This window comes from Tachypleus tridentatus, chromosome 3, assembly GCF_004210375.1.
Source record: "Tachypleus tridentatus isolate NWPU-2018 chromosome 3, ASM421037v1, whole genome shotgun sequence".
Classification (NCBI taxonomy): domain Eukaryota; kingdom Metazoa; phylum Arthropoda; class Merostomata; order Xiphosura; family Limulidae; genus Tachypleus; species Tachypleus tridentatus.
The window spans coordinates 48,041,421-48,053,679 of NC_134827.1; the positions used below are offsets into that span (position 1 = coordinate 48,041,421).

At 34.6% G+C, this 12,259-nt stretch overlaps 1 protein-coding gene across 2 annotated transcripts in view; it reads left to right on the forward strand.

Moving 5' to 3' along the window:
* The window catches only part of LOC143246802 (cell adhesion molecule Dscam1-like), a 227,778-nt gene that overhangs the window by 134,581 nt on the left and 80,938 nt on the right, over window positions 1-12,259 (forward strand). For both annotated transcript variants that reach the window (XM_076493961.1, XM_076493962.1), the window contains 7 exons: window positions 635-1,042; window positions 4,910-5,071; window positions 5,877-6,158; window positions 6,503-6,622; window positions 7,878-8,048; window positions 9,066-9,216; window positions 10,206-10,354. In XM_076493961.1, coding sequence (XP_076350076.1) covers window positions 635-1,042; window positions 4,910-5,071; window positions 5,877-6,158; window positions 6,503-6,622; window positions 7,878-8,048; window positions 9,066-9,216; window positions 10,206-10,354 — 1,443 coding nt within the window. The remainder of the gene's footprint in view (window positions 1-634; window positions 1,043-4,909; window positions 5,072-5,876; window positions 6,159-6,502; window positions 6,623-7,877; window positions 8,049-9,065; window positions 9,217-10,205; window positions 10,355-12,259) is intronic.

Sequence of the window (12,259 nt, forward strand, 5' to 3'; positions counted from 1 at the left end):
TTCCATTCAGCTCCATACAGCTTCTATTAATAATGCTAGAAAAAAAGCCACCTTACCAGCGGTTGTTTGTACTGTTAATTATCTACGTCACTAACTGCCAACTATAGGACTGACCTTTTACCAACGAAAATTAGAATTGACCCTTACATTTTACAGCCAATATCTGAAAAGACAAGCATGTTCTGTGAGAGGATTTGAGCTCGCGACTCACAGACTGAGAGTCGAGCACCCTCTAGTTACCAGGCCATATTTAGGCTCTTGTTTGAGATATAAGACAACATTTTTGTCGCGACTTCTGAGATGCTTTAAAGTATGCTAAAACGTTCTTCAGGGGTTTTAGCTAAATAGTAGTTAAAGCTTCGCCAACTCACAATAAATGTATGAATAAGTAATTTGCGATACTCCACTGAAGTATTTGGTTTTACTTACAGGTAAACTCATGTATTCTTTCTTACTGATCACCTCAGTGTAAAGTAGTTCTTTGTTAACGTATATATATAATTTTAGTTTTTAAACAAAATAATTTATACGTAACTGAAAGAAACTTAGAATACTTGGGACACTTTGACGTTACATTAGTTAGGCCTTTTACTTATATTCTCCACTGGTCGTATTTTATTTTTCTTCCTTATAGACGAAAAGCCAGTTCTGGAAGAGGTTTTTCCTGAAAGTACTCTGGAACCAGGATCATCTGTGTCATTGAGATGTAGCGCCACCGGTACACCTCTCCCACAAGTCACGTGGCAACTTGATGGCTTTCCTCCTCCTAACTTGTTACGTTTTCGAGTTGGAGACTACGTCACTCAATCCAATCAAGTGGTCAGTCACGTCAACATCAGTATGATTAAACCTGAAGATGGGGGGTACTTCACGTGCATAGCCAGTAATGAAGTTGGAAAGGTCTTGCATCAGGGAAAACTAAACGTTATTGGACCACCTGTAGTTCGTAAAATGCCCAACATGACCGTGCTTTCAAGCCACAGCTTTACTGTCCAGTGTCCAGCTGGAGGTTATCCTTTAACATTCATCACGTGGGAGAAAGGTTAGCAGTAAATGGTTATATTACTTATTCATATTTATAAGTTTACTTTGTGTTAGATTACATACTTGTTTCTTTTGGTTTTTTACATTACATCCACCATAAATTGTTTCAAATTGATACATTTGATGAAAAACGAAGTCTCGTAAAGCCACAACTAGAATTTTAAACATTTTTAATTAACGTTTCGGGATTACATATATATCATCTTCCACAAATCTACGAAAATAACACATTGAACAGGCTGCAGTAAAATTATTAATGTAAAAATAGAAGTAATAGTGTTAGTAAATTGTGAAACATTCTATTACAAAGAGAGAAAGAGAAATTTGAAGAAAGCAGGGGGCTACTAGTTTGGATTTTTGTTCAAGTAATCAGATCCTTCAACGCCTGCACCCCGCTGGGACAGCGGTCAGTCTGCGGATTTGCAACGCTAAAATCAAAACACAGCAAACAGCCCTCCATGGCTTTTCTATAAGAAAAGCATAAACACACTATCAACTCCTAGATTAAAATCATTTTTAATTAATTACTGTTTTTAGAACTAAACATATTTTACCTTCAGGGACCGTATTTAAATGTACACATGTTAACTTTAAGGCCAACTACATAGATAAGACTTCTCGCCACTTATAAATACGCGTCTTGAAACGTACGAAAGTATCTGACAGAACTGGACTTAAAGTTTAAACACTGCCTCATTCTTCTATGTATTCTCACTACGAAACGTCACCACGAAACGTCATCGAACCCCATTTACATAGAATACTTTTCAAACATGTATCCAATGATGACAAACTGTTGAGAAAAGAAAATTATGAGAAAAAACACCGAAGCCTCAATCAAAATTAACATTTTCTTCCCCCTTTGATTTATTAAAATAGATTTCTCTCTTTTTAATTCGCGGGTTCGAATCCCCGTCCCACCAAACATGCTCACCCTTTCAGCCGTATGGGCGTTATTATGTTACGATAAATTCCACTATTCGTTGGTAAAAGAGTAGCCCAAGAGTTGGCGGTAGGTGGTGATGACTAGCTGCCTTACTTCAAGTCTTATACTGCTAAATTAGGGATGGTTAGCGTAGATAGCCCTCATGTAGCTTTGCGCGAAATTCAAAACAAACAAAACTCTTTTCAATGGACCGTTTCGTAATTTCCTGACACTGTTAACTGCATTTTTATATTAATAATTATAATAATATAAGTTATATATTATAAACATATATATTATGTATATCTACTGTGTATTCTTCATATATTGTCAAACTGGTTATTTTCATAGATTTACTGAAAATGGAATATATGCAAATCCGAAACGTTCATTAAAAAGTTCTTAAACTGTTGCTCTGTATTTTTAAAATGTTTAATTAAATAATCAACGGCTTGTATTGTAGGAACCAGCTCTTTCCACAAAGATCAATATTTTGTACGACAAAACTTTGGTTAACTTGTGTTTAGGGTTATTGCAGATGAGTGAAGTTTACCAAAACCGGTATAATCCAGTAACACACGTGATCCAAGCGTAAATTGAATTGAACTTAAAGCTCGAGATTAAACAGTTTTCCGAATACTAAGTTTATTTATTATGACACTCGCTGAGTTTAACCTCAGGGGACATATTTACATATAAAACAACTCCTACGTTTACTTTAAAGGTAACTCCTGTTTCTTATTTAACAAAACAATTCTGTTGAAAAAACAAACAAACCTTGAGTTTGCTTAAAGACAGACCCAGTTCTTACTTTACAGACAACAGTTTAATTCAGAGACTAACTTGTTTTTCCTTTAATATTATCTGCAGATTTACAACGCTAAAAACCGGGTTTCGATACCCCTGGTGGGCAGAGCGCAGATAGCCCATTGTGTAGTTTTGTGCTTAATACAAAACAACAAATAACAACCTTTTTATATTTTCTTTTATGTTACTTAAAATATTCCCCAAAACTTTTATTTTCATTGAAAATTGGTCGTTATGTTTACTTTGTAAATGAGTTCCCGTTTTTCTCAAACAAGCAGCTCTTAAACTTACTTTAAAAATAGATTCTGATTACATTCCCAAAATACTTATGTTTTTATTTGAATAACATACCTTGGTTTTACTTTAATATAGCATTGTTTTCAGCCGAGGCTCATAGAATGGCTTTGAGTTTTTCAAGCACGAACTTTTATTTCGTATCTCCGTCACCTTTTGACTTATTTTATAACTAATTAGAGTTTTAAACTCCAGAGGTTAAACCTTCTCGATATGTTAATGTTTGTTTGTTTTAAATTTCGCGCAAAGTATCTAGGGCTACCTGTACCAGCCGTCCCTAATTTAGCAGAGTAAGACTAGAGGGAAGGCAACTAGTCGTCACCACTTGGGCTACTCTTTTACCAACGAATAGAGGGATTGACCGTACCATTATAAAGCCCCCACGGCTGAAAGGGCGAGTATCTTTGGTAAGACAGGGATGCTACCCCGCGACCCTCGGATTACGAGTCGAGTACCTTAACCATCTGGCCATGCCGGGCCCTAGATTAATGTTCTTTAATCCTGTCTAAAATAATTTCAATTTGAGGTAGCCTATTGGAGATGCTAATGAATAAGAATATCGCATTGTGGCTAATAAAAATAGGGGGGGGAGAGATTCATGGATTAATTTACTCTAATCCTGCCTAAAACAATTTCAAGTGCCGCAGCTATTGAGCATTCCCTCTTGTTAGTTTAAGGACCTTAATATTAAAAACACTATGAGTTTATTGTAAAGCGCCCTCTGTGTTTATCGTAAAGAATTGAGCGTTTTCATTTTGTGTGCGAAAATCGTCTTTTCTTCAGTAGCTGCTGGTTGGTGTTACGACAAATAAGCTGTTAAGCTTTATAAATCCCTTATATACTGCTATACGATACGTTATATCATGAGGACTTACGAATCCACAATGAATTTAATCAATTAACAATCAACTGCTTTAAATCAGCACCATAATCTAACTAGTTCCGCTGTGAATGCATTAACAACATATATGATCTCGGAGTGTAATTTCAGATCCCACTCAGTTTGCATGTGAGAACACGCACGCTCGTGTCAAAACGTGAAAATTGATTGGACAATACCTGAAAAACAATTTATTATAATTCAATAAATTCATTTTACCAATAGAATAGTTTTTCTTCTCTCGCGAATTAATGCAAAATGAGTAAAATTTACCGGAAATAGAAAACAAAACAAAAAAATAATTTGAAAAACTATTTGTTGTAAAATTCAGGTGTAGAAAAAAGTAACTTTGGTCAAGCCACTCAGTGGAACACGTGTTAGTGTTAGGAGGCCACCCACGAAAATCTGTAAATAGAAATGCTCTGAGATTGGATTTTATACTAGTTTTACTATAATTTATTGAAATTAATCAATTACAAGTATCTCTTTATAATTATCGATAATAGGTGTTTACTGTCACTTAAACTCACCATAGCAATAAGCAACCACAAGCATGTACACTAGTAGATTACACATGTAGTTTACTCATACGTAACTATTGTAAGTCTATCTATTTACATAGTCTCCGAAAAACAATTTGTTATGTTAAAGCTTAAAAAGCTCTACAATTACTTGTGATAAAATGTTGGTGTAACTACACCCCGGTCTTCCAGACCTGCTTCTGCGCACAAGAAAGGAAATCGGTTTCAACATTCAAGAATTCCTTATTCTATGATCCGTTTATTTGTTAATTTCTTCTAGTGACCGTTTATTTGTTATTTTCGTCTGCTGTCCGTCTTTTTGTTTCTTTTTTCTCGGGTCCGTTACTTAAAGGACATTTTCAAAATAATGAACTTTTTTATTTTCCTTCTATTTGAAATTAATTATTTCTAACACATAATATATATTTATACACACAGATGGCCGTAAACTCCCTCAAAATCACCGTCAAAAAGTGTTCAATAATGGAACCCTAGTGGTGAAAAACATCAACAGGAAAGGTGATGAGGGTGTTTACCGTTGCTTTGCAGAAAACGATAAAGGGCAGACAGATAAGAATGATCTAATTGTTGAAGTCATTGGTAAGTCATTGGAAATAATAGTCTTGGAAATATAGGTTATTTCCTTAACAACTTTTTATATTAGTTTTGAAGAATCGTTTTGCAAACGTCAGAGTAAATATATTTAGGCCTAATTGAGAGTTAAATTTGTTGTACTCGTTATTTCAAATATAACGGTGATTTGTTATATCAGTATCTATAATTGTTTTATGTGTTCAATACTCGACATTTTATAATTAAGAAAACTTTAGTGGCGTTAATCAAAGTATCATTATAAAAACGAACTTTTACTACTGTTAAAATAAATTGTTTTCACAAAATACAAGTTTTAACTTTTCGGCATTAACTTGAATATTGTGACTGCTGTTAAAAATGCGAGTTTAACTGTTGGTTTTTCTGATGCAGATAGTTAGGCTTATCACATTATGATGTTTTAAGTACAATACAGTTCCTCAACACTTATAATATATTTTGAAGCAACTTTAACTATAAAATGACTTTTCTAATAACTTGCCATATAAATAGAATGATTATTTAAAAATAAATAAGTTTAATTTCATTTTTTCATCTCCACAGATAACGTTTGTAGATAAAGTAACTTTATGCTGTTTTTATTTCACTTCTAATGTGCCTAGTTATCGTTTTATTCTCATGTTTGATAAAGCTCAAAATAGAAGGTCGAAACGTAGCGTGGTCACGTGCATATGGTTGTGTATTATTCTGTTGTTTTTTAGTGGCAGACATTACTAACGTTAACTGATATTCTGTATTAATAACTTGCAAACACTTTCGATGAGGTATAAAGTTAGATCCATTATTTCCCTAGTTCCACCGAAGATTGACCCATTTCGTTTCTCGGAGGACCTGGAGGAGGGCATGAGAAGCGTTGTGTTCTGCGCCGTGGTGGCAGGAGACCCTCCCATCTCTCTAACCTGGTTAAAAGACGGGGAACCTTTACAGCCCGAAGGTGTCACAGTGGAGATGTTGAACGATTTTACCTCCACTCTGGTGTTCCAATCGGCCCATTTCAAACACAGCGGGAACTATACCTGTGTAGCAAGTAATTCCGTGGCCACTGTCCAATACACAGCCACAATGGTCGTGAATGGTACCACCTGTTCAACACAAGTTCAGATTAGCTGTGTTCTTTGTTTAGTTGTTAATTGTAAATGTTTACAGTGGTTATGTTCAGTTGTTAATGGTAAATGTTTTCGTTGTTTACAGTAGCAACTTTTACATTTCATTTATTATGAATAACTTTCTTAACGGTTAAGTGATCCTAAACGTGACTTTATGAGAACTGTTTTTCGGCATTTCTCGCTGTCCAATCAGATGTGTCTCATTACTTAGTAGGTGTCGCCCGTAAGTACGCTTACTTTTATTATGTGAAACACTCTTGTTGAAAATTAAATAGTTGACTTGGAACTTTCTCATATAACTATTGTTTTCTAGTTCCACCATTTTGGAAAATTCAACCAACCGACCAATCAGCAGTCAAAGGAGAAACAGTAACCATTGACTGTCAGGCCGGAGGATTCCCCAGCCCTCAAATCAGGTGGAAGAAAAAACAAGGCTAGTAACACCTTAAAACGTTTGTTGGATAGATTTTAGGCCTAATGTGATAATTTTTTCACGCATTATTAACTTACATTCTAACTTCCTGTTAACGTTGATCCAGGATTAACCGACAGGTACACGTGCTTAAATTTGAATGCGATGGTACACGGTTCACAAAATTACGCTGCAAAATCGCGCTGCGCTCGTTGGGATCGTAGATTTGTTATAAGAGTGACAGTCAAATCTGGTAATTTGATCAGTGTAGTACAAAGATTGGCGGGAAGTACTTTTGGTTAGGTGCCTTCTTTTTAAATCTATCGGTTAAAAATAGAGACGAGTAGTTGAACATAACATCCGAAACAAACAAAACTATAAATATGAAACGTTGTCTACAGATGAACTAATACCTGCGAATCGATCAGTCGTTACACTAGAACGTTAGTTTTATTAAAGATGGAATTTGGTGTTTCAAACAGTTTGTAAAGCCTATGTTGTACTGTAAATGTGAAGAAACTTTGAACTTTTTTTAGTCATTTTTACCCGATATAGAGATCACTTTACCCGATAGATGTCAGCACCATCTAACATATACTTACCTTCTTCCCTGACATACCATTAAGTCCCTGTAGGGTAGGAAGTTCTGACCTAAATATGTCCATTGGTTGAATACTTTCTAAACTTCTCGTAAGATATCTTTACCATTTGTGAGTCTCTTAAGTTCCTTTTTCAGTAATAATTATTGGAATTACTTCATAACAAGACTCGTTAGATTATGTCGAACATTGAGATAAACTATAATTAGCTAGTACGATCCATAACATATAGCATAATATTCCATCACTAAACTATAAAACAAAATGAATATTCTTAATTCGTACAATGTTAACACAGTTTTCAACTTTTTAAACCGTAGTATTATATACTGCGATTTATATGTAATATTATATTATATTATATTATATATATGTAATGTGTTCAAAATATGGAACATTGAACAATGACGTAAGTCGTCAATTTCCGCATTATCACTTATAGACTTGAAAAGATCCAGAGGCTTGCGCGCTTTAGAATAGACGACTACACTTTTTATTGGTTCTATACAAGAAGTTTCAGTAATCCCAAAACGTTCAGCCTTTTACGTTTTTTGTGTTCGATTTTTTTTGTCATTCCTTCTTCTCGTCACGTTATAAGTTACTTGTATTTGTTTTTGTCTGTACACTTGAGATGTTTTCTCCATAATCGATGTTTCATGTTGATTTTCTCTGAATAGGTACTTCAGGATCGTTTAGGACAGTAATCAGTAACCCTCACATACAGATCCTTGAAAATGGATCCCTAGTATTGAGAGAAGTAGCCGTGGGGGATTCTGGAAGCTTTATGTGTCAAGCAAACAACGGAATAACACCAAGTCTTAGTGTTGTAATACAGCTTGAAGTTCACGGTAACTAGCTTTGTCTCAGTTTCACACAAAACTACACGAGCTATCCCTAACTTAGCAGTGTAGAACTAAAGGGAAGGCGATTAGTCAGCACCCTTTACTGATATATATGTACACTAATAGATTAATTGTTAACACTGTTTACTGATATATATATACACTAATAGATTAACTGTTAACACTGTTTACTGATATATATATATATATACACTAATAGATTAACTGTTAACACTGTTTACTAATATATATATATATATATACACTAATAGATTAACTGTTAACACTGTTTACTGATATATATATATATATATATACACTAATAGATTAGCTGTTAACACTGTTTACTGATATATATATATATACACTAATAGATTAACTGTTAACACTGTTTACTGATATATATATATACACTAATAGATTAACTGTTAACACTGTTTACTGATATATATATACACACTAATAGATTAACTGTTAACACTGTTTACTAATATATATATATACACTAATAGATTAGCTGTTAACACTGTTTACTGATATATATATATATATACACTAATAGATTAACTGTTAACACTGTTTACTGATATATATATACACACTAATAGATTAACTGTTAACACTGTTTACTAATATATATATATACACTAATAGATTAGCTGTTAACACTGTTTACTGATATATATATATATACACACTAATAGATTAGCTGTTAACACTGTTTACTGATATATATATATATATATACACTAATAGATTAACTGTTAACACTGTTTACTGATATATATATATATATATATATATGTCTGTTGTAACTTCTAGTAATGGATCCACTGTTAACTTTGCACTGTTTACTCATATATATATATTTTAATTTCTAGTAAAAGATTCACTGTTTACTTTAACCTGTTAACAAGTTTAACATGTTAATAACAGGTTGTCAGTTTGAAAATGTGAGTCAACTTTTATTCTTTTTAGCAAATGTAAATTTTAGTGTCATTGACTTTTCACTTTACCTTATAGTCCCTGCACATGTGGCAACAGAGTTCCAATCCATCACAGTAAGGAAGGGGGCATCTGTAAATTTAACATGTGAAGCTTTTGGTGAGAGACCTGTGGTCATTAAGTGGCACAAAGATAGACAGCCCCTCACCATAGAGAGACACAAGTCCAGGTTGGTGTTATTTTAAAATATTTGTATCTTGTTGTCATCTATGTTATGTATATAAATAAACAAGTAATACCTTAACAATATTTTCTCCCAACAGTGCTTTGTTTAACCAGTTTCATATGACAGTAAAGGTACCACATACTCTATAATAATTCAGTTTGTAGCTTACTGTAAATACATGTGCATCCAACTAAATCCTTTCACAGTTCTGGAACTAGCAAGCTTGATAGTTGTACTCGAGTTGGCTTAAATATTCCCAGAAAGTCTCCAGACAAGGTGTACATCTGAGATTTTCAGGGTTACTTTAGGATGACTTTATCTACATGGTGAAAATCCCTGAATAAACGGGGCTAAAACACCTCATTGGTTACCAAGCAAGATGGATATCCAACAGTAGGTTTCAAGAGTTGCTGTTTATGGTTTGTGTCTTTATGTACCTCTGTCTCCATTCCCTGTCCAGGGACAGTATGTATGACACAATGTTGGTATCAGTATTCACAAGCTAGGGGAATAATTTTGATACAAGTGAATCCAGTTCAGTTTAAACAAAGATAACACAACTTATCTAGTTCAGTTTAAACAGAGGTAACACCAGTTGTCTAGTTTAGGTTAAACAGAGGTAACCCCAGTTGTCCAGTTTATGACCTAAATATGTCGCACTAATCATATATCACTACACACAGGTACTCAGAAGTCACAGAGATGACAGATTATAGAATTATATCTATCCAGTTGTCCAGTTTATGACCTAAATATGTCACACTAATCATATATCACTACACACAGGTACTCAGAAGTCACAGAGATGACAGATTATAGAATTATATCTATCCAGTTGTCCAGTTTATGACCTAAATATGTCGCACTAATCATATATCACTACACACAGGTACTCAGAAGTCACAGAGATGACAGATTATAGAATTATATCTATCCAGTTGTCCAGTTTATGACCTAAATATGTCGCACTAATCATATATCACTACACACAGGTACTCAGAAGTCACAGAGATGACAGATTATAGAATTATATCTATCTTGAAGATTCTCTTCAGTGACCGCCAAGACTCATCTTTGTTCTCGTGCATAGCGTCCAATGCTCATGGAACAGACAAGTCCAACTTCCAAGTACTTGTTCAAGGTATTGTGCTTTATTTGAGAATTATCTGACTATGTAAGTTGTCGTTAACAAGTTATTTACCCTCAATCAAAGCGGGGCATTTCACAAACGTCAGTATAAAACACAAGGTAAAGACAGCTTCGTTTTCATAGTGAAACCTGCTTGAAACTAAACCCGTCACACTCAGTTAAATCTGGATGTTGGAGGGGGTGACAATGCATTACCTAATGGCATATTTCTTTTTACAACTCCCTTAATGGCATAGCGGAATTTCTGTGGATTACAATACTAGAAACCATGTTTTGTTACCCGTGGTAGGCAGGGCACATATAGCCTGTTTTGTAGCTAGTGTTTACTTATAAACCAACAAACAAATATTGTCTTTTAAAATGTCAACAATCACTTACAAGGTTACATTAAATATATATCATGTTTTATATCAGATAAGAGATGGCCTCCATCAGTTAGCTACACCCATAGTTCACAATCACTTATAAGGTTACATTAAATATATACCATGTTTTATATCAGATAAGAGATGGCCTCCATCAGTTAGCTACACCCATAGTTCACAATCACTTACAAGATTACATTAAATATACACCATGTTTTATATCAGATAAGAGATGGCCTCCATCAGTTAGCTACACCCATAGTTCACAAGCACTTACAAGGTTACATTAAATATACACCATGTTTTATATCAGATAAGAGATGGCCTCCATCAGTTAGCTACACCCATAGTTCACAATCACTTACAAGGTTACATTAAATATATACCATGTTTTATATCAGATAAGAGATGGCCTCCATCAGTTAGCTACACCCATAGTTCCCTAATACATTAAATTTGGATAAATAAATAGCTACAAGTTCAGTCTTGTTGAGTGATGACCAGTTTCTGTGAATAACTACTACAAGTTCAGTCTTGCTGAGTGATGACCAGTTTCTGTGAATAACTACTACAGGTTCAGTCTTGCTGAGTGATGACCAATTTCTGTGAATAACTACTACAAGTTCAGTCTTGCTGAGTGATGACCAGTTTCTGTGAATAACTACTACAGGTTCAGTCTTGCTGAGTGATGACCAGTTTCTGTGAATAACTACTACAAGTTCAGTCTTGCTGAGTGATGACCAGTTTCTGTGAATAACTACTACAAGTTCAGTCTTGCTGAGTGAAGACCAGTTTCTGTGAATAACTACTACAGGTTCAGTCTTGCTGAGTGATGACCAGTTTCTGTGAATAACTACTACAAGTTCAGTCTTGCTGAGTGATGACCAATTTCTGTGAATAACTACTACACATTCAGTCTTGCTGAGTGAAGACCAGTTTCTGTGAATAACTACTACAAGTTCAGTCTTGCTGAGTGAAGACCAGTTTCTGTGAATAACTACTACAAGTTCAGTCTTGCTGAGTGAAGACCAGTTTCTGTGAATAACTACTACAGGTTCAGTCTTGCTAAGTGATGACCAGTTTCTGTGAATAACTACTACAAGTTCAGTCTTGCTGAGTGATGACCAGTTTCTGTGAATAACTACTACAAGTTCAGTCTTGCTGAGTGAAGACCAGTTTCTGTGAATAACTACTACAGGTTCAGTCTTGCTGAGTGATGACCAGTTTCTGTGAATAACTACTACAAGTTCAGTCTTGCTGAGTGATGACCAATTTCTGTGAATAACTACTACAAGTTCAGTCTTGCTGAGTGATGACCAGTTTCTGTGAATAACTACTACAGGTTCAGTCTTGCTGAGTGATGACCAGTTTCTGTGAATAACTACTACAAGTTCAGTCTTGCTGAGTGATGACCAGTTTCTGTGAATAACTACTACAAGTTCAGTCTTGCTGAGTGAAGACCAGTTTCTCTGAATAACTACTACAAGTTTAGTCTTGCCGAGTGAAGACCAGTTTCTGTGAATAACTACTAC